We start from the raw sequence: 21,811 nt of genomic DNA, 5'->3' as shown, positions 1-21,811 counted from the left end.
CGGCCCTGCTACCTCTCCTCGTCATTGTAGCTCTTGTTCGCAATCTCAACATCGGCGCAAGCACCGTCACCGCGAGAAGATGGCGTCCTTCAACGGCCCCTGGTCCAGCGACCTCGACACCTTCAAGAAGTCAGTGCAGTCGATGCCAGATCAGTACAAGTCCTCTTTTGCCAATGCGTCCAAGTCTACCCTGGAAAAGGTCTGTGACCCGAAAGTTCTCCACATTTGGGAATCCAATTCCGATGCCGATGGTCTTCTGCAACTTACTTCGGTCATTGCTAAATTGTGCGACCTGGGGGTGCGCAAGCACAAAGGCGCCAATGACGGTGATGGTAGTATGCTGATCATTGCCGAAGAAAGCCGGTCTCGGAACGGCTTTGGTCGAATTTGCCAATTGGTGGAGTATCTGACTGGGGCTGACGGCAAGAGACATCTCGAAGGTACAGTGGTGGTGTTTAGCAAGATAGTGGTAGCGAGGGGATGGGATAACAGCATTTTATCCGGACAGGAAGAGGCGCTTGTTAAGACAGTGAAGAGAGTTAATACGGCAGTTGAGCGCGTGTTGAAAATGAGTGGGTTGAAGAAGATTGTTTGGCATCACGGTGCTGTGCTACACTTCTTGCTCCAGTGGATCAACATCACGACATCCTCTTTACGATCTGCTTTATCTGCCATCACCATTACAGGATCTCTCAATCTCACGGAATGTATCGCGCCTTCCGCTGCTGGGCGCGCGAATACACTGCCAGATCTGGAGCGCTTAGAGCAATACGCGAAGAAATTAGACATACCAGTTGTCTTCCTCGATGCACCTAGCCAACTACTTAACTTCGAATATCTGGGCACCTATATTTACTACTACGGTTACTACATCAACACTTTTTTGCCTAACTCGTTGGCCCGCTCCCATCTTCACAAAGCGCAAGATGAACTTATCACGTTCGCTTTTAGGCTACGAAGTGCGAGTGAAGGCCGATACGGTAGTGATGTAGTCAAGATGGTGCAGAAGCATCTCGATGCGAACAAGGCGAGACACTGGGCCAAAATGTGCGTTAGCAAAGAAAGCTACGAGAAGAGCAAATGCAGAGCAGCTGGCAAAGATGAAACGATTCATCATGCTGTTCAGTTAGCTGATAGCCCTTTCGCTCTTCTAGCCTCTGGTGCTGGGGTACCAGCATTTGCACGACTTTCGGTTGGTCCTGCATGCGCATCTACACAAGACTACTACACCGCAGCGCCTGTCAAAATTGCTTTTGCTAAGGTCAGGATTCGGCCTACTAGTCCTGCCACTTTTCACGTCCTCATTCCACAATCCTCTCAAGATCTCGAGAGAGTCACAAATCGCATACAAGGACTCATGATGGCCGTCCTAGAACGCGTAAGGCAGGAGAAAGGCAACCCAGTACTCAGTGACACAGAGAAGGGAATGTGGGATGCTGTTGTCAAGGCATGTGAATGGGCGATTGGGGGTTGTGACGAAAGCAATATGCCCAAGGGTATGGCGAAGAAAGTCGGATTCGTCAAGGGAAAGTTGAGAGAGGGAACTTGGGGCTTTGCGCTAAATCCACCCAAAAATCGAGGTGTCGCTGCGACGACCAACACCAATGCAGGAACGGCGATGCTGGAGCCGAATCGTACGTATGGGTTTGGGCAGAGCACGCAGCAGACTAGGGGATCGCATTCGACATATACTGGAACCCAGCAACAGCAGATACCACAACATGGTTGTGGGGCCGGACTACCACAGGGTCTTTTGCCTAGTCCTGTCCAGGGTATATCGTATGCTCAGCAGGTGCCTTCCCAGATGCCAACACAAGGTATGTATGCTGGTGGTCAGGGGCAGGCTCGAGGTCAACAGTATGGCAATCATTGCTTTGGAGGCGGTCAAGCTGCAGTTATACCATCGCGTCATGGATTTGGACACGGTGGAAGCGGTGGTGGAGGACATCCACAGAGTATGGGCGGACCTTGGTGATACTGTCATACAGGGTTTATGAAGTCCGATCAGTTTCTTGCTACCGTAAGGCGATGCTCTATAGGAGGAGTTTCAATATTTGTTTGGCTCTACCAGAATAGAATGAGTCGATTGGACAGAAGGCTGACCGATGACGTGGAGTGACCACCTATTAGTAGGTCGACGGGCGGCGATGCGTCTTCCAAGGTTTACCCGCCTGCGCATTGCTTAATGTGAACACGTCGCGACCTCTTTGAAGCAATTCAGTTTAATATTTCTGTTACTTCAACCATCAACGCATGATATTCTTTTGTGGACGTTTGCTCCTGTGCAAACAGAAGAGGAGTACGTTCCGATGTGCCGCAATCACACGTCTCCCCATCCTCGCAACGTCACCAATAGCGCATCATGGCTACCACCTTGGATCGGTCTCCAGAGCTATCCAAAGACCGCGAGGGAACATCAACGTATTCAGCGTTTAGCGTATGTGTCAAATTTAGTAAGGATCTCATTTACATTCTCAAGGATTCGTTGAGCCTCAACAACGTAAACCATAGACTGTAGAGAGCGAAACGCAAGAGCACTCTGATTGCCGAGCTATACCACACTTCTTAGATCCTGAGTTTTTCAGTCAATGCCAGCACATTCAATTGCATACGCAGGCCCTTCGGCCGAAACCATATCATTTTCAGGGCTGGGATCATTGATACTCTGGCGACTATACGTGTTAGAAAAGTAAAGAACTGGATATTTTCGGTCTCAGTAATTTCTAAAGTGTTCATCTCTTGTTGATGCGCGACAAATGTGTTATATGGGCTGGGAACTACTGGCAGACTATCTGCAGCACCACTGGGCTAAAACGGATTTGGAGAAAGTACCTGGTAGTACAGTTATGCGACAGCAATCAGGGCGACATGTCAAGCGTAACTATGAACGGTAATATGCTTGAAAGACGCTTGCTACGCTTAAAGTTGGCCTGATGAGAGTTATCTGCATGTGATCTCTTCTTACGATGCGTAGCAATCATGGTCATGTTATAATGTGCTCTCTGCAAGCAACATATATCACCACTATATTCGAAGCGTTCTTCTAGCATGCCTCCAAAGAACATCAGCACCGGCGCATACTGGAAAGAAGACCCTACCGACGCGCCACACAGAGACGTGGAAACGGATTTCGAAACAGGCGAGTCTTCCGAATCCGAACCCCCTACCAGTCACAAGAAATTCACCACTTCCGATAATCTAGAAGATAATCTTGTCACAGTAAGTCACGATAGTACGCCCAGCTCTACCGCCAGCGATGTTGCACTGAAGGCTCCTTTTGAAGATACCATGGAAGCGCAAAATCTTGACCGTCAAGGACGGGAACAAGGTCTAAGTAACCAAGAAAAAAAGGAAAGACCGGTAAATATGCTGGGCAACGGTACTAGCGATGGAGATGCGAAGGAGACAAGCAAGGATAATGAGGATGATGGTGAGAACCGAAGTGAGGGAAAAGGCAAGGGCAAGAAGGTTTAGAAACATGAGGGTACTTGCACCTGACATCCAGGAGCATAGCTATTCGAACGACCTGAATATCTCCTAATTGCGGTCTTAAGTACCAAAAGCGACCAATCAGTCGCAATCTTGCTGTTCTTTGATGGGAAAACCAGGGCTAGTCTCTTTGTTGCTGAGAGCATTTATCTCACGTTCTGCGCAAAAGTTTGCCTAGAATTGATACCTGTATGACTGACTGAGATACAATCGAAATGAAGAAACTCAAATTGCTTGAGCTTCCAGGACGCGTTCTAAAACTATGTGTGTCTTCGCCGAAGGGAACAATGGGCAGGCATCTCGTTCTCTTCGCTTTGAGTTTGCATTGTCTACGTGTAAGAACAATGCATAGGCCGCTTCTTGTCTCTCTCTTTGACCTGCTGTTCTCTGCACATCTTAAACAAATGCATAGAAGACTGGCAAGAACAATGAAACGAAAACCTCATGGCATGATGCCACGGCGAACGTATTTTAAGAGAATATCGTCTACTCTCGGTCTCTTATACAAGTTAACTATTCGATCTATCTGCTTCATCACATACGACTAAAATATCATTACGATACCTAGGTACACTTATGCAATGGCGCCTCGACAAGGCCCGGATCAAGCGCGACGTCGAAGAGTTGCCAACGCCATAAGCAAGAAATGGAAGATCGAGCGCCAAAGCAAACGCCCTAGAGGCCTTGTTAATATGGGAAACAACTGTTACCGCCATGGAGCCCTACAACCTCTACTTCATCTCCCTAGATTTGTTAATTGGATCAAGAAACATAACAGAGGAAATCACTGGCCTTGCCACGCGAATGACCCAAACCGCGTGCTCCCCTCTGACCCCTTAACGCTACAATTGCTTGAAGATGAGATCAGCAAGTCTAAAAAGAAGAAGGGGAGAAATAAGGACGATGAAGAAGACCTTGAATATAGAGGATGCACTCCGTGTCTATTGAAGAGATTGATGATAGACTATTGGAGTGATATTGATATAGGTGGTCAACCAACCTTCGCACCCAATCCTTTCCCGCACCAACACAAGGCTATATTTCTGTTACATACGTTAGCTGAACGTTGGTACTGTGTGAATCCACCAGGACTCAATGACACAGTCGAGCTCTTAGCTACACAGGCAGAGCAGGAAAGCATAACTCGTGTAGCAAGACTATCCTACATGACAGCTCAGCAAGATTCAGACGAATTTTTACTGAGGATATTTGACGGCATCCAGAATAGTTACGATCCTCAGTGAGTGGATCTTCGTTCCAAGTTCCAATCTCTTGGGTTATCACATATTGACTTTGAACAGTACTATTCATGGAGCAGCGCGTCAAGCTGAATATGATTCACTTTTCCACGTCAGGACTCGTGAAGTCCACACTTGCGATGGTTGTGATGCCACTCGATCCGACAACGTGAATGAGATGCTGGGAATTAGAATCATTCCAGATGCTAATATCATGGACGACACAGTCGAAAATGCCCTTTCCCGGTACTTTAGTGATCCCACAGCCATCTCAGCATCCTCCAGTTGTTCCTGCAAGAAGTACTCGACTCAGTCGATCAGGAGAACGATTATAGCTGCACCTGAGTACCTTCGTGTTCAAATCAATCTTGTTCAACAAGTTTCAGAGGAAAGAAAGGATAAATACGGCAACGTCAAGGTGGACAAAAAAACTGGCGATCCCATAATGGTTGTGAACGTGGTCAAGAATACTAACCCCATATCAATACCTGACACCATTGACTTGACAGCGCACATGGACATCCCAGCAACAATCCAGAACCCTTATCCAGTACAATATAAGCTCGTATCTGCCACCTATCATAGCGGTGCCAGTTTCAATGCAGGTCACTACACAGCCGGCGTCACTGGCCCGGCGCTTCCATTCCGAGCCGAAAGAGCGCAATTCTTCTGCAATGATGCGGCCATTACCGATCTGCCGCCGACTGATGCTCATCCGAATGCAATTACGGAAAATCCTATGCAAGGGGACTTCAATGCTACTACTCTCTACTATGAGAGAATCACGCCTAAGAGTATACCTATGAAACGCAGCTAAAGAGCGGAAGACGGCAAATCAGACAGTTATAAATGAGAGGAGGGCTAGTAGAAAAGTCACTAGTGATTCTAGAAAAGAGACATAATCAGGAGACAAAAGTGGTTCCATGGGGAGATCAGCTGTAAGATGTTGTATCAATCGTCTTAATATAGTTCAGAAAGAGCTCTTACATTACTGGTCGTCAAATCTTTGTTTAGTTGCTATATTCCTATCACCACGTATTTCAGACTTCCTCTTTACTTTTGCGGACTGGAAGAATTCTCCGTTCATACTTGATGCGTGAAACTTTTCTGAACTAAGAAGACAAACGCCTACGCAAAGTACTCCTCATGCCCTTGCCTCTCGACTAACATCCGGTAGCTCAATAGCGACTTCCTGCACTGGATCAAATATACTGCTAATTTGCTCCAAAGAAAGACCCTTCGTCTCTGGCACATAGAAGAAGATGAAGTTAATAACGACGACCAGAACACCAATATAGACCAAGTAGTACTTCCAAGCAATCTTATCAATGGCAACCGGATTTACAAACTGATTGAAGGTAATTGATACCGCTTGGGATACCCAAAAGACACTGGTGCCTTTTGTTCGGAGATGACTTGGCCAGATTTCATTGACGTAGAGGATCGGTATGGGCGTCAGACCAATAACGTAACCGCCGAAGAAAAGAAAGAGGAATACGATCACTGCATAGCCAGCAGAAGTGGAGCCTGTGGCTGAGTATAAAGCCGAACAGATCGTTATCAGCACCATGAAGACTAGCATCAGGCCAGTGGATGTCAGAAAAAGGCGGCGTCGACCAGCCTTCTCGCATAGGAGTGCGGCACCGCAAGCTAAGAACCAGACGTATATCTGAAGCCCACCATTGATGCCTTGTTGGTGGAGAGAGTTGGTGATTCCGACTGTTCGTAGTACCGGTGCCAGGTAGAAGCTGTGAAATTATGAGTAGGTTATCCTTTTGTACATGCATTTGTACACACCTGATGATTCCGTTTCCAACCCACTGTGTGGCCACGGCTATGACAACAGACAGAACAAGGCGTTTGCGGTTGCCTGGGGTCGAAAGTAACGCCAACCATCCAGTTGTATTATTATGGGCCTCAGCCGCAGTCGATGCACACATCCTCGCAAACTCAGATGATACCAGCTCATCTCCGTCGTGACCGTTGGCATGATATCTTATCATGATAGATCTGGCCTTCTCCTGCTTTCCATGTCGTACAAGCCACCTGGGTGACTCTGGACAGAATATTATCAAACTCAGCTGTGCCAGTGACCAGAACAGCTGGATAGCAACGGGTAACTTCCACGACCATGAGCCCCGTATTCTCAAAGCTCCGTAAGATACCCAAGCGGCAGTGATCGAGCCGATGAAATAACAGGTGTTGAAGAGCGCACCAGCAACAGCTCTTTGGCGTGGATGCGCAAGTTCGACAAGTAGAGCCGAGGATGAGATCGTGTTGGAGATGCTGGAGAATCCAACGAGTATACGCATGCCAAGGAATTGATCGAACCTTGTACAGAATATCTGTCCCGTAAAGCCAGCTATCATACCAATGTTGCCAAAGATAATTCCGACGCGACGGCCGTACTTGTCGGATAGCCATGGCGCTGGGAAGAAAGCGGCGATGCAACCCATAGACTGAGCAGCAGTTACTAATCCGAGTAACTTGGGATGGGAAAGTCCTTGTATATCTTGAAAGTATCTGGGGTTGGCGATGAGATTGGAGATGAGAGAACTGATGTAGCCATTGGCCATGGCACCAATGTAGCATGCGAGAAGCAGGAAGTTGAGTCTCCGCATTCCAGAATCTTTCCACCATTGTGGGTTCGTGTTGTTGGCCAACGGATCCATGATGGGTAGGTAGTTTGATGATGCTCGTCTAACTGAGGATGCCCGACACTTATACTAATACATAGGTATGTCAGTACATATGAACGGGTTTCGGCTCTGACACAAGCACTTGGAAGGATGTCTTAACCGGTGGATGTCTGAGCCTTCTGACGTCTTGTCGTATCCAAGTGTCGGTGAAGCCTAAGAAACGGTGATCCTTATCTAGCCGGTGACGCGGTGTAACGTCCCGAGGTCAGGTGCTCACGATCCTTAACGTTACCATGACTCGTAGCATCATACTCAGCCAGTCATTATATGTAGTAGACATGCCATTACCGTGGTACTCTCCGGAAGTTTTCAGACATTGCCACTCCCGCGCACTACTCCGCCATGACTTCCTATTCGTCAGAGCTTGTTAGGCAAGACTATCAGGCCAATCAAGACCCACCCATCCACTCGGGGAATCGGGATACCACAGTGCGATGCAGATATCTTACATGTTCCTGCTCAGATGCGTTGGTTTGAGTTTTTAAGGGGCCGATTGTCGGCAAGATAGGCGTGCTTTTCCTTAGCATACATCCGGACCAACCAGCGTTGTTGAGACACGGACTATGTCTTCGTGGTAAATACCGTTCGGCCTTGTTCTACAGTTGGGAAGAATCAATGAATCAGGGGTTGGTGGAATGTCCTAGAGCTTGTTCGGACTATGCATGTGGTTAAGCAGTAGATGAAGATGCCGAGTACGCGTGGTAGAAAGCGAGGAGTAGAACTTTTGATGATGTTTTGAATTCTGGTATTCTTGAATGTAACACACGTCCCTCTTTATGGTCTTTTCGTGACCGGGTATCATATCGCTCGCTCTCGGTGCCGCTGTGCTTTGCGTGCGATTCCGTACATTTTGCTTGCCATGTCTGTTTGGTCTTACAACCCTTCCTCTTGCCGTCGACTCTCATGTCATGGACCTCAAGCCTTATTTTCTACCTCATTGCCCTGCTGCCATGCAAGACTCCACCTTCTCTTCAAAACATCTATACTCTCCTGTGTCGACCTGCCCTTCTCTTTCTCTTCGCGATTTATCCGTGTAAAGGCCGCAGCGAGACCGATCGATATGGCGAAAAGAGGATCGAGGCGTCTACACAGACTGTCAGCTCATGGAGCAGGTTGGATGAGAGTGATCGACTCACTTTGATATTATGTACTGGATCGCCATGATTGTGGGGTTCTTGGATACTCTTTTGGAACAATGCGGTCGACTGCTTGTGGTGGTGTGGATGTTGTTCGTTCGCTGCAGAGATGGAGCAAATGTGAGAACCCGACGTAGGTGGCAGTTCCTGAAAGGGCAGGATTCCGTGTTGAAGTCTCGATAAACTTCTCCCAGATCACATCCGTCGACGATCCACTGCACCTGCATTTGCTGTGGTCCGTGCCTACCGCCGGCTTGGAGCTTCCCCACGCGGCTGCCCCATATGCACTACTCCAGCAAGCACGCTTCTAGGAGCGCTTAATGTAAACATGGCAGAGTGTTGCAGAAGCTACTAGTGCACTCTACGTTGCCATGCATGTTTTCCATGTAGCAAGCCTTGAAAGCAGTCACCGTGCTCTGAGGCTGACCCGATGTCTTGTGAGGCGGGTGATGGCGTCATGGGTTTCAGGCCGGAGGAGCCGCAAGTCACGCTGCTCCATCAGGCACTGATAGCGCTTCACGCGCTACATACGAGACGTCACAGATTGGGTCATGTGAAGATAATGGTCTTGGATTACATCCGGTGCATTTGGGCTGAAATATGATGATCAAACTACAGGTACAGCGCAAGGGAAGAAGACAATCTATCCGACCGCCACCCTTGATATTCGTAGAGCTTGGTCTCGAGCGAATGCCCGATCTAGCTGCCTTGTGCTTGATCCGCCTCATTCTCAGATAGTGTTTGCCTTGCGCTGAGTAATAGGGAGTCTGCCGTGGCACCGAATCGCCCATCAAGAATACCCATCAATCACCCAGCCCATGTAGTGTTGCCATGAAATGATAAAGAAACCCGTGATCCGATAACGCCCGTGAGTTCGCCGCGGCCTTGATGGCCGATAGATAAGGGGATGCGGGATGGAGCGAGCTCTCTAGATGGCCTCGCCGAATGTGTTCTCTCCCGAGTACCTAGAAGTTTGTCAGCAGCTGCTTCGCATTGCGCTGTGGATGCTACGTACGTGATGTACAGGAAACCATCCTCATCCTTGTGCTCCTCATATATCGAGCTCATAAGAGCGGCAGTAGGCGGCAGGACCTCGTCGACGAAGATGAAGATGGCTTTCTCAGGCGACAGCTTAATCCTCTTGCGAATCACGTAGACGAACTGGCCGACGGTCAAGTCGGCAGGGACCAGGTACTTCTTCTTGTCGATGGTCGCGATGTCCGACTTCTCGACCTTCTCGCAGATTACCTACGCGTTGTTAGCTGTTGCGCGTGGCAGAGCAGATGAAGAGGCCAGAGGCAAACGTACGGGAATGCGGTCGTTGTACTTCTGGCGAATGCGCTCCGCCTCGGCCTTGCGCTTCTCGAACGGGTGCTCGTCCTTAAACTTGGAACGCATCTTGGGTGATGATAAGGGTGCTGTGTATTTGTATGTGAGTGTGTACAAGTGGGCAGGCGAAAGTGTTGTCGGGTGTGTGGATGGTAATGTAGGACGGTGAGGGTGCGGGCGGTGTGGGAGTTTAAGGGCAGGCAGCAGAGCGGGGCGAATCACTTGCAGCACTGCCTTACATAACCTTGGTACTTGACCAACGCCCAAAGTCACTGAACCATGCAACTGACATCCAACGCTTCACGCGCCCGCCAGGTGCGACTTTGCCTTGAGACAGTGCAATCAACCCTCTTCCGTCATTCCAGTACAGCCCTTCTCGCCCACCAAGGGCGAGCTGACTCTTCTATGGCTGTGCTGACCGCTTCGCGCCTACCGTGTTGTCACTTGTTCAGCTCCCATGACCTAGCAATACCCGAATGTATGCCACTGTTGACTCATCTTGCGACTCCAAGCACCGCCACTCTAGATACGTGCCGTGACAGTACCCCGGGCTTAAAGCAGGCTGCACTTCTCCCTCGTTCGATGTTACGCTACAACGCGTTCGACGGCGCGTTCGCTGGCATCATAGCGCGTCCAGGAGCACCTTGCTGCTCATGGCGGCGTGGCTGTCTCTTCGAATACTCTTTAACGTATCAAAACGCGAATGGATATACCTCATAGACTGTACAACTCTGTTCAAGACATAGTAGTAGTAGCAGTCACTGATTTGCTCGGGCGGTATCCGCCAGCGAACTATCGCTACCGTACACTGCGCGCTTACAAATGATCGCCTTCCGTGTCCCAACTTGATGTAAGGCGTCAATAGTATGTTTGGAAGTATCTGCGAGAACCTCAGGTATTTCCTCACTGCTATGGTTGACAGTGGGCAAGTTTGCCGTATTTGTATGATGCAGGTACCGATACCGCTAGTACCGAGGAGCTCCACTGATGATGCGCCCACCGTGGTGTGATGCACGACAACTTTCCGCAATATCTAGCCTCTCTCACACACCCAATATAAACCAATTCACAACTCCAACACTCCTCCCATGATTCCTGCATGGTGAATCCCTCCTACATACCCCACCTGTCCGCCATGCGTCCATTCCGATCCTCGTTCCGCATCTCAAGAGCTCTCGAGCTTCCCCACAACTATGCGCCGCAACGAACTCTGCGCCCATATCACATCCGCAACAGGCAATTTCACTGTACTCCACGTCGCCGGCTAGACTTACCCTCAGGCAAGAAGCCGGAGAAACCGGACCCTCTGGAAGAATGGCGTAATCCTCCACCGAGCAAATGGCCGAACAGGATACGGTTGCTATTTGTACCCTTCATTGCGGCTCTGATCTATTCCATGGTACATCAAGACCAGTGATATCCTTGTGTTGCAAACTTTATTGACCATGTCACAGTGGACGGACGACACAATCAAAACCGAAGCACCTTCTATCGCCGAGAAGGATGCCCTCCTCAAGCGCGAGAATGGCGTCTCCGAGCAGTCACCGATGCGCCTGCGAATGGAACAGTTCATAAAGCAACACCAGAAGGAAATTGTAGCTGAACTGGAAAAGGTAGATGGTACCAAGTTCAAGATCGACACATGGCAACGGCCAGAAGGTGGTGGTGGAATTACCTGCATCCTACAGGACGGCAACGTCTTCGAGAAGGGAGGCGTTAACACATCCGTCGTATACGGCCGCCTACCAAAAGCGGCCATACAGAAGATGCGCGTCAACCACAAAGCCCTTGACCCCAATGTCGATTCGCTCGAGTTCTTCGCCGCTGGCCTGTCCATGGTCCTTCACCCTCACAACCCCAATGCACCGACCGTACACCTCAACTACCGATACTTCGAGACTGCCGACGAGACCGGAAACACAAATGCATGGTGGTACGGCGGTGGCTGCGACCTCACACCCTCCTACCTCTACGACGAAGACGCTATACACTTCCACGGCGCTATCAAACAAGCTTGCGATAAGCACGATAAGGCATACTACCCACGATTCAAAAAGTGGTGCGATGAGTACTTCAGCAACAAGCACCGAGGTGAGACACGAGGTGTAGGTGGCATCTTCTTCGACGACTTGGATGAGACGGAGAAGGACCAGGAACAGCTCTTCTCCTTCGTTCAAGATTGTTTGTCTGCCTTCCTGCCTTCCTACTTGCCCATCATCAACAGACGGAAGGACATGCCATACACAGATGAGATGAAGCAGTGGCAGCAGATCCGCAGAGGACGATATGTAGAGTTCAACCTTGTGCACGACCGCGGGACAGCGTTTGGTTTGAACACGCCCGGTGCCCGAGTGGAGAGTATTCTGATGAGTCTACCGCTCACAGCGAGGTGGCAGTACATGCACGAGCCTGCAAAGGGTAGCAGGGAAGAGCGGTTGCTTGAGGTGCTCAAAAAGCCAAAGGAGTGGGTGTAGAGAGCTCCATTGCGGACTTGTACATACATGTGCCACAAGGAAAGTGGTGTCTATGTGCATACAAATGAAAACACTGATTCCCAATCACCTCACTGTTCATGAACACACATGCGAAGACGATGATCTTTTTCTTCAAACATATTTACATTAATACAACTGGTGGCCTGAAAGTGGATTCGCTAATAACCATCATTGATACGGCTTATATGCAGGCCCTCATCATCATATAGCGGTGCCAAAATATACAAGAAGGGTGTGATGAGCCCTATAACGCCACGCTATGCATGCAAAAGCTCACGATCACCGCGTTTCTTGGAAAAGAAGAGGAAAAGCCATCGTATGAAAGTTGAAGCCTGTTTCAATAGGCCCTAACCTTCTTTCCGTCGCCATTGGCGCCAATGTCAGCCTTTCTCTTTCCGAGAACTGAATCCGGTGTGCCTGGTGTCTCTATACCAACACCCTTGCCATATACCTCCTCAAAACAAGTAGCATGGTATATTTTACCACCTACACTCACAGCATCCATCCATACAAAGTCATTGGCCTCTACGTTCCACTGCGTCTCGAACTTGTCCTGACAAATGGGGCATGGCGCCTGCTGTAGTGTGACGTCTTGTGGTACGCTCACATACCGATCTTTGGCCTGCTTCTTTGGTTTAGCGGCACCGTTACCGGAAGAGGCATCGTTGGAGTGGTTCGGAGAAGTCTCATCGACTTCACGGTACTCGATCCATTCCTTCTCAGGAATATACCAACTGCGGTGTACACCTCGCTTACCAGCATCAGGATCCTTGACCTTGAAGTGCCAGTCCATGTGACGTGCCTTTTTCTCTTTGCCTTCGGGTGTGCTCTCAAAGCGACGGCCACATGTGGCGCAGATGTTGGGCTTGGCTTCGTAGAGGCGTGATATGAGATGTAGACGAGGTTTCTTCATCGACGCAGTGGTAAGCTCGATCTGGTCCGTCAAACTAATAGGCGCTGGTGCCTGTTGCGTGGTCGGCTGAGACGCAACTGGAGTTGAGTTCGCAGGCATGCCACCAGGCACACCACTTAAAGCTTTTAGGAGCCATTCGGCTGACCCTAGAGCAGGGGCAGCAGCTGGGGGTTGAGGTGGTAATTGAGGAAGGGGGGTACTTTGTACGGGCGTGGGTGGCATTGAGGGTGGTGCCGCACCAGGTTTGCTGAATTGTGCAAGCAATGCCGCAAGGTTGGCAGTGGGCGTCGCGGATTGGGTCGGTGGGGGAGCCTGAGGTGCTGGCACTGGAGTCGAGACTGGTGGTGGGAAGCCTTGGAAGGGCATTTGAAACGGAGCTGGGGCGGGTACTGAGTTCGATTGTGCTGGGGAAGATACGCGTTTGAGTAGTTCCGCCAAATTCAAAGCGGGTGTATTAGGAGTTGAGGCAGGTTGCGGGGTTGATTGCTGCGGTGGTCGGAAGCCTGCAAGAAGTTGCGCGACGTTTGGTGAAGCACTGCTCGGAGGTGCACCCATCGGAGAAAAGTTGGGCGGATAACCTGGAGGCATTGCTTGTTGTGGCGGATATACTGGCGTAGAAGGAGCAAATGTCGGTGTTGGCGCTGGTGGAGGTGCCAATGCTCGAACTTGTTGGCGTACAGCCTCTAATTGCTGAGGAGGTAATGTCTGTGTATCTAGGATTTGCTTCAAGGACAACAGTGCTGACAACTTTGTGCGTAGAGCAGCATCAGCTGGGTTGTGTGCGAACATGTTCTGTGTTGCACTGATGAGCTGAGTTACTTCCACCTTCAAGTCAGCAAGGTCAACCGATGACATGGGCTGAGCGTGTTGCTGAGGCTGTTGGTATGTAGGTGGTGTGGCTGTGTGAGATGGTGGCCCATACTGAGGAGTCGGAGGTTGTGTCTGGACTAAATGTTAACAGTTGTTTGCAGACAATAATAATATAGACTTACTGGTCGAGCACGTGGGTCGTTAGGAGCAGCATAACGCGGGCCAGTTTGAGGCGGCGTTGACGTACCTCTCCAAGCGACGTTGAGCGACGGAGGACGAGGTGGAAGCGCGTGCTGTGGTCGAATCTGCTGCTGAGCTGCGCGGAACTTAGCCAGTGCATTCTCAATATCCTGCGTCACGTCGGCCTGGAATACAGGACGTGGGTCCATGGACTCGGGCACAGGCATCTTCCACGTCTTCAAAAGGCCTTCCATGTTCTTGCGAGTGTTCTGGTCCATGACGAGATAGGCGTCCATGAAGGTTCTATAAAGGTTGCGACCGATGTAGACAGTGTATGGGGTGCCGACATTCTTGACAATCGAATCAAGAACATAGAGGGCTGGGAGTTTCCATTCAGGGCGTGTCTACACATGTCAGTCATGGGCGGATAAAGTGAGTGCTTGTGGACTGATGCAATTGTTAGTCTGCCAGTATCCAGGACTTACCGATTGGATATGCTTCTGAAGCTCATTGGATATAGCTTCCGCGTATTCTGTGTTTTCCTTGGCGATGAGGGTTAGATTGCTAATCTCAGGTCTGCTGTTCATCCTCAAATCTTGCAAGGCATCCCGAAAGTCGGCAGCCACTTCAGCAGCTGGCAGAGACATGATGGGCAAGAACTGGGGTTAGACAAGAATAGATATGTGCTTTGTTAGAAGAAGAAGGGAAACTTGCGCGCAAGGGGCAGAGTGAGCGGCTGGCTTTGCGGTCGGGAAGTCGCAATGCTGACGATGTCGATGCCAGATGAACAATAGACGATATGCTTCCTCGCTTCTCGACGAACACACGTAATGACAGTGCTTGTGTTGGATACTAGCTATGGCCGCGCCAAATGACGCAGTGTGAAGACTGCGCCGGTACAGCTAGGCAGTAACAAATTCGCTCTCCTCCAGCTACTGCAATCCTCCTTCTGTCTGTATGCCCTTCCTCCTTCAAGCCAACAGTGAGGCGGCAACGCGCGGTTGCAGACGTGTCGCAATAGAGACCTGGAGTCACTCGCAGGCGCCGCGACAGTGCCGAAGCCTATGCAAGGTGCCGTCTGTGTTGGAGCTCGTCAGTTGAAAAGCAGAAAGGCAGCGGCAGTCAGCCTCTGTAGCAAAACTCGTCGCAAAGACTCGTCAAAGTGTCGTGGTGGTGGGGGCCTGAGGATGGTGGTCAGGCGGGTGAGTGGTCGAACAAAGGTGGAGTGGCTGCGGTCTTTGACAGCAGGTCGCGAACAAGCCGGGGCGCGGTTGCGACTGCCAAGCCCGGCCACGGCAAATCGTATCACCGCGCGTCATGGCAGTCGCGCTCCCTGGAACTTTGCTTTCACTATCTCGCGATCGTCCTCTGCCCTCGTCCACCTTTACTGCGATCGGCCACCGTCGAGCGACTCCACATCCTCAGCGCCTATCCATCGATACCCTGATCCCAACGGAACAGGCCGGAATTGTCACTATGGAGGACGTCGAGTTCACCCGGTCGCATTCCAAGTCGCCGCTTCCACAGGCTGGCGACGACCCAGCCGATCCTCTGCGCCCCGAGATTGACGAGGAGAATGCTACTCCAAACCCACCCATCGGTGATCCAGACCAAGATATGGAGGTGACAGAGGACCGGCCTGGCGAGATGCCTGATCAGGACGACATCGAGGCCGGCTTGTCAGACAATGAGTCGGTCCTTTCCGAGGCCCTGGATGACGACCAAATGGACGAGCAGTTTGGTGACTTCGATATCAACAACGTCGCTATCGATGAGCGTCCGGCGCAGGCTATTGACGAAGACAACGTCAAGCAGATTGGTGTACACAAGCGGAAGCGCACTGCGGGAGAGGGTGAAGAACCAAAGAAGAAGAAAAAGAGAGCCGAGAAGCCACGCCGGAAGAAGAACAAGGACGGCGACGATGATGGCGATATTCCTGAAGGCGACAGGCGTAGCAAGCGGTCCAAGAAGGCAGGCAGAGTCCGCGGCGCAAGCCCAGATGGCGATCCAGACGAGCATCTCACTCCAGAAGAGCGTGCGTAATTTGATACCTAGACTCAGGTTGCCAAACTGACCGTGATTGTAGGACGAAAGAAGCAGCTCAATGCCCAGATAGACAGCATTGTCAGCACCAGCTCAAATCGCCGCCGCAAGAAGGATGGCATTGACCTCGAACAAATGGCCGACCAGGAGATTGAGGAGATGCGCCGCCGTATGGCAGCAGCTGCCGAAGCCGACAACGAAGGCCGAAAGCGCAACGAGCCCGCGCGACACAAGCTCAAACTTCTGCCTGAGGTGACAGCCCTGCTGAACAAGAACACATTAAGGGATACTATCGTGGACCCTGAGGTGAACCTGCTCGAGTCGGTGCGCTTCTTCCTGGAGCCCCTCAGCGATGGTAGTCTTCCTGCGTACGACATCCAGAAGGATCTCATGGCTTCGTTGGCGAAGTTGCCTGTCAACAAGGACACACTTGTTGCATCTGGCATTGGCAAAGTCATCATGTTCTACATCAAGAGCAAGAAGCCCGAGTTGACCATCAAGCGACAAGCCGAGCGCCTCTTTACAGACTGGACGCGCCCTATCCTTAGGCGGACAGACGACTACCGCAAAAAGGAGTTTGCCCAGGCCGATTACGATCCAAGGTATGATTTACTTTTGCATACTTGAGTACGCATGCTGATAATCTCTAGTCAAATGAAAACTGGCGACAGGTCCGCTGCCAGCAGCCAAGCTGCGGCCATCGCAGCCAACCGCAAGAAGCAGCTCGAAGCTCCCAAGGCCTTCCAGCGCGCCCGCATGGAGTCTGGTCCCACTACGTATACCATCGCGCCCAAGAGCAACGTTGTGTTCAACGAGAACGCACGGAGCCGTTCGAGCAATGTGGATATCATGAAGCAGATCAGGGGAGGTCGCAGTGGTGGCAGGCGTTGAGCTGGATCTCACAGCGCACTTTGTTTTGGGGTGCGTTTTCTTTCTAGTATTACTTCCGATGATGCTTGCTCTCGACATCGCTTTGGTAATATTACAAACTCTTGAGGGTTCAGCATGTTAAAATTGCATAGCGGGCGTTACTTGCAACTTAGAGTTGGTGTGTGGATTCCGCCAGCTTCTTGTACACTATACCAATGCAGTTCTTTTCTGATATGTACTGCTTTTCGTCATGCAAGTGTCTTAACACAGTTTGCAGTAAAAACCTTGTAGGTGCCTTTTGTGAAGCATAACTCAGACAGAACCAAGTTCATTCACAAGATCTATGGTTTCCATAGGGTGTTCTTGGAAGCTCGGTCACCTTACAAGAAAGAACGTTCCCCAACTTCGGCACTTCGACCATGTGTGCCTCTTCACTGACGCTAAAGCTTGACATGGGCTCGGGTACCCTGTCACGGCTCGCAAACACGAGCTGATAGCAGGGTATTCAATGAACCAAACGATGGCCATGTCGTTGCTGGACGGTTCCGGAAGCTCCTAATTGTCGATTCGCGATCTGTAGTTAAGTGTATGGTGTAGATGTCCGTCATGACTGTAGGGTAACTAGGTATCTCACGATTGCACAAGCTCCTCTGTTTCTCGAGATACTGGATGCAGCAAACGAGTTGCGTACAAGAGTGATCTTCTTGCAGCGCAAGGAGACTTTCCTTGCATATCATGTGTCGAGTCTTGCCACTCAATATTAACCTAGAACATGAGACATTCAGTTCTCCAAGTTGGAATCTCCGCATCGCGCACGCTGACATTTTCAGTGTCAAGAATTCATCTTTTGCATATCTGTCACGAAAGGCGGGATCTGGGACAGTGAAGGTAACCTCGCGATTATTTGGACATCAAGCTGTATTCATAGTACGAAACCCATGCTGAGGGGGCTATACAAGGTAGTGAAGAGTATATATTACAGAATATCTGTACAACATGCTGATACAAGATGTAGTGAGCATCTCCAAGGCCCAGCTTCGTATTGAGTCAAAGATCCAACATCCGAGGCAGGGAAGAGATGCATACCTCCCAATCAACCACTGCATCCCATTAGATCAAAAAAAAATCGCTGGCCTCTATACCAGCCTGGTACGAGAGTGTATCTCGCTACTTGACGTCCAGATCTAGGTCGTCAACGGCTTAGAAAGACCTGACCAGCGGCCAAAGGGGGCCTATCTTTCTTTTTCAGTCTGAAAAAAAGGCAAAAAGATCATTTTCCGACACCGGGAATCGAACCCGGGCCTTGCCGGCACTGTACAGTGAACTGACTCTGCAGATGAGAGCGGCAAATCCTAGCCACTAGACCATATCGGATTTTGATGGAAAGAATGGACCAAAAGACGTTATTATACCAAGAAGTGGACAAAGACCGGCATGTTGAAAAGGAAATACAATTTCGCCCTCGAAAATTTTCTATGAAAATATGGGTATGAAAGAATCAGAACACCAAATGGCCAAGGCCCCGCTACTAGTACTACGCATCCAGCTCCACATGTTCAATTAGTGAAACCAAGATCTACTTGCTCAAGACGTCGCCTAACGATACCCCAACGTCCACGGACAACTTGAGTCCAAAACTATCAATCTTGAATACGTTAATGGTGTCCACGAAAGTGCTGTTGTTGTCCACATTGCTCGCCAAGTCTACCCCGTCGCGCGTGATCATTTCTGTGCTACCCACAGTATTTACATTGTAGAGACTGATGTCATACGTGTTGCGATCCCCTTCGATCGACAGGATGCGCGACTGGCACACCGCACCTGCGCCAACCTGCGAGCACTCTGTCGAGTAGTTGTCGAAGAAAGAGTATAGTCCCACCCCGTATCCGAGGATGTTGTTGCTGCGGAGAATACGCAGACCCCAGCCTGAAGCTGTGTTTGGCGATGTTGAGTTTGTTCCATTCGAAGGTGTAGCCGTGAAGACTGGGTCGGACAAGGCTGGAACGGTTGGGAAGGGAATGAGAGCATCAGGGTTGGGCTGATAGTAGGCAGTTTCGGTTTGAATCTGACCCATGAATACGTTTCGTGTGTCGACGAACTGGTACTCATAGAGAACGTGGTGCTCGACTGCTGTGCCGTATCTACCTGAGCGTTAATTACTGCTAACGAAACAACGACGATTTCCAAACTTACAACCATAAAGTTCCCTGAAGACTCTCAATCAGCAGACCGCGGCCAGCATAGATAGTGATCTGGGTGTTGTTGTTACGCGCATCATCGAGATCGTGGTCAGCAGTCCAGAGCCAGTTGTTCTCCATATACAGCCCTGAACTGTACTTGGTGACGTGCATCGACATGTAAGCTGCAATGCATTCTTCGACCAAATTCTCGGAAGTGGTGACGAGATCGGGTGTCTTTTCGCACTGCTCGGTTTGCAGGTCTGATCCTGCGAATCCTCCGATACGAGTGTGCACATCCCAAAGGCCGGCAGGTTCGCCAGTAGGAGAGTAAAGGTTGTATTCAATCAGAACAGCGCCGGCTTGTTGGCCTTTTGTGCTGACAAAGAGGTCAGAAAGTTCGACTCGACCTTGTTCTCCTGGCTGAGCGATTTGCACGACTGGCTTAGGAAGGGACATGTCATTGAAGAAGGGACCGGAGGAAAGGATGACAGAAGCGAGGGCTTCTCCGACGATAGTGGAACCTGGTGGGACGTAGATCGTCGAGGTGACTAGATAGAAACCGGCGTCAAGGAAAAGAATCTTGCCTTCAGCCTTGGCTTTCAGGATTGCAGCGTTGAGGGCATCAGTGTCGTCGGTTCGGCCATCTCCAGTAACGCCAAGGCTACGAGCGCTAAGAAATTGTGATAGAGGAACCTCGCCATACTGAGGCTTCGAGCGCTCGTAGTATTTGCCTTCCGCGTCCAACAACTCTGCTGGTCGCTTAGTGGAAGCGATAGCGCCTCGTGCTTCGACCGGACCGTTCGGAAGGTATCGATGTCCGTCAGCCCAAGCGTCAATGACCGAAGTACCAGGAGATCCTGCCAGATAGGTTCCATTTGGACCAAGTACAGCAGTACCGACATTATCGAGTTTGACATTCTCCAAGTACAAGGCTGCGGCACCAGCAGGCTCAGAGTTGGCAGTCCTAGAGGTAACGATACCAATCGGGGTATTGTTGATCTCACTGTCAAAGAAGGTAATAGATCCCACGTTAACCGCGGCAGGGCCACCGGCAGACATGTTCAGTCCAACCCGGCAGTTGTTAATAGAGACAGACTTGTACGTCCATCCCCAATCCCAGAGCTGCTCAATGGCAGTGTTGACATTGTTGAACGTGAGGTTTCGAGTAGTGAACTGTTGGTTGCCGACGCTGAACCCTTTGTTTCCTCCGTTGAAAACAAGGTCAGTCATAAAACCGCCAGATCCTTCCTCAACGAAGAGTCCCTGGTGCAGTGTTCCGTTGTCGGCGTTCATGTTAAACACTACATTCTGGATGCTTGTAGTTTGTGCAGTTGGCCAGTGAATTCCAGTAGCTGAAAAGTTAGCTGGGAGGTGTGTCATGTCAAGGATAAGGTTGCGAATCTGGCGGAAGAATGTGTTTGTAGGTCCAAAGCCAGTTCGACCAGGTCGGGTTCCAGTGCCTAGGTATGGAGAGCCATCGATTAATCCTAGACCGCCTGTGGAAGAAAAATTGGCTGCAGCCTTGATCGTAGGAAGACAATTTGGGTTTCCGATGATCTTGCAGGGGTTAGTCAAAGTAACTCATACGGAGAGGCTTATCGTTTCGAGTTATGCCTGATACGTAACGTCTTTGCGAGAGGTATACACGTCATGTCACATCCACTTGCTAACGAGTGATGGGATGGTGTATGCCTCTAGAACACGTTTGTGTATCTAGCTATTCGGACTCTGCGGGCTGCATACCTGAGTGTAGTAATAGTCGATGAGACTGCTCGAGATCAAGTAAGTCCCGCCAGGAAAGTATACAATGGCAGGCTCATTGGTAGAGCTCTCGCAGGACGACGGGGCACATCTGCTTCCCTCTGTAATCGCTTTCTGAATGGCGGCAGTATCATCGGTGATTCCGTCACCGACAGCGCCATAAGACTTGACATTCCTGAACACTGTGTAATTGTTTGGGTTCGGATTGAAGCTAGCAACGCCCTGGTGCTTTATGTCCTCTAGCCAGTATGGGGCGCACGACGAATCTTGATTTGCAGATTGACGAGGCTGAGCATGTGGGTGGGCGTGGCGGCTCGCAAAGCGTAAGTTGGATGATTCGTGGACATAACCGTTGGTGGAACGAGCGGACAGCGCGAGTGCGCAAGTGGAATACAACCCTAACACGAGGGAAGTTGTAGGAACCAACATCTTAGTAAAATAAGAAAACAGCAAGAATAACGAGCGACAGGAAGGTAGACAGAGTAAGTCGACAAACGACTAGCCTTACGGTACACCACATATTAATATATCAAGGCGAGAGCTGACTCCCTGTAATGGCTGTCATAGGGCCGATCGACAGTGAACTACGCGGCGGCGATCAGTCATGCCTACTTGCTTGGCTGATTGGACACGCAAGCCGTGCTGCAGTGTGGTGCACTTCAGCTCGG

The 21,811-nt window shown here is 50.3% G+C and overlaps 9 protein-coding genes and 1 non-coding gene across 10 annotated transcripts; 5 read left to right on the top strand and 5 right to left on the bottom strand.

The window, feature by feature from the left end:
- Positions 1-79: 79 nt before the first annotated feature.
- Positions 80-1,975, top strand: J4E82_000097 (uncharacterized protein; the record flags this gene model as incomplete). Its single annotated transcript, XM_051726420.1, has 2 exons — positions 80-1,850; positions 1,896-1,975. 2 exons carry the CDS (start codon positions 80-82, stop codon positions 1,973-1,975), a joined length of 1,851 nt encoding a protein of 616 aa, XP_051593602.1.
- A 1,004-nt stretch (positions 1,976-2,979) lies between these two features.
- Positions 2,980-3,474, top strand: J4E82_000096 (uncharacterized protein; the record flags this gene model as incomplete). Its single annotated transcript, XM_051726419.1, has 2 exons — positions 2,980-2,987; positions 3,048-3,474. 2 exons carry the CDS (start codon positions 2,980-2,982, stop codon positions 3,472-3,474), a joined length of 435 nt encoding a protein of 144 aa, XP_051593601.1.
- Positions 3,475-4,655: 1,181 nt separating this feature from the next.
- J4E82_000095 (uncharacterized protein) lies at positions 4,656-5,544 on the top strand (the record flags this gene model as incomplete). The annotated part of the gene is made up of 2 exons (XM_051726418.1): positions 4,656-4,729; positions 4,791-5,544. The coding sequence occupies 2 exons, from the start codon at positions 4,656-4,658 to the stop codon at positions 5,542-5,544; spliced, it is 828 nt and encodes a 275-aa protein (XP_051593600.1).
- Positions 5,545-5,871: 327 nt separating this feature from the next.
- J4E82_000094 (uncharacterized protein) lies at positions 5,872-7,399 on the bottom strand (the record flags this gene model as incomplete). Its single annotated transcript, XM_051726417.1, has 2 exons — positions 5,872-6,475; positions 6,525-7,399. The coding sequence occupies 2 exons, from the start codon at positions 7,397-7,399 to the stop codon at positions 5,872-5,874; spliced, it is 1,479 nt and encodes a 492-aa protein (XP_051593599.1).
- Positions 7,400-9,490: 2,091 nt separating this feature from the next.
- ATG8 (ubiquitin-like protein atg8) lies at positions 9,491-9,960 on the bottom strand (the record flags this gene model as incomplete). The annotated part of the gene is made up of 3 exons (XM_051726416.1): positions 9,491-9,527; positions 9,578-9,810; positions 9,871-9,960. 3 exons carry the CDS (start codon positions 9,958-9,960, stop codon positions 9,491-9,493), a joined length of 360 nt encoding a protein of 119 aa, XP_051593598.1.
- A 1,066-nt stretch (positions 9,961-11,026) lies between these two features.
- On the top strand, positions 11,027-12,365 carry HEM13 (Coproporphyrinogen-III oxidase; the record flags this gene model as incomplete). The annotated part of the gene is made up of 2 exons (XM_051726415.1): positions 11,027-11,290; positions 11,346-12,365. The coding sequence occupies 2 exons, from the start codon at positions 11,027-11,029 to the stop codon at positions 12,363-12,365; spliced, it is 1,284 nt and encodes a 427-aa protein (XP_051593597.1).
- A 358-nt stretch (positions 12,366-12,723) lies between these two features.
- On the bottom strand, positions 12,724-14,936 carry J4E82_000091 (uncharacterized protein; the record flags this gene model as incomplete). The annotated part of the gene is made up of 3 exons (XM_051726414.1): positions 12,724-14,241; positions 14,292-14,693; positions 14,775-14,936. The coding sequence occupies 3 exons, from the start codon at positions 14,934-14,936 to the stop codon at positions 12,724-12,726; spliced, it is 2,082 nt and encodes a 693-aa protein (XP_051593596.1).
- Positions 14,937-15,606: 670 nt separating this feature from the next.
- J4E82_000090 (uncharacterized protein) lies at positions 15,607-17,223 on the top strand (the record flags this gene model as incomplete). The annotated part of the gene is made up of 3 exons (XM_051726413.1): positions 15,607-16,324; positions 16,376-16,934; positions 16,983-17,223. 3 exons carry the CDS (start codon positions 15,607-15,609, stop codon positions 17,221-17,223), a joined length of 1,518 nt encoding a protein of 505 aa, XP_051593595.1.
- Positions 17,224-18,477: 1,254 nt separating this feature from the next.
- Positions 18,478-18,576, bottom strand: J4E82_000089. Its single transcript has one exon. It is a non-coding gene; the product is annotated as a tRNA-Glu (tRNA).
- Positions 18,577-18,778: 202 nt separating this feature from the next.
- J4E82_000088 (uncharacterized protein) lies at positions 18,779-21,439 on the bottom strand (the record flags this gene model as incomplete). The annotated part of the gene is made up of 4 exons (XM_051726412.1): positions 18,779-19,343; positions 19,396-20,939; positions 21,126-21,325; positions 21,403-21,439. 4 exons carry the CDS (start codon positions 21,437-21,439, stop codon positions 18,779-18,781), a joined length of 2,346 nt encoding a protein of 781 aa, XP_051593594.1.
- Between the last annotated feature and the right edge of the window lie 372 nt (positions 21,440-21,811).

The sequence above is a fragment of the Alternaria postmessia genome (genome assembly GCF_024291825.1).
Source record: "Alternaria postmessia strain BMP 2775 chromosome Unknown scaffold_1, whole genome shotgun sequence".
Lineage (NCBI taxonomy): Eukaryota > Fungi > Ascomycota > Dothideomycetes > Pleosporales > Pleosporaceae > Alternaria > Alternaria postmessia.
The sequence above is the reverse complement of the archived record's forward strand: the minus strand, read 5'-3'. Positions and strand labels throughout refer to the sequence as shown.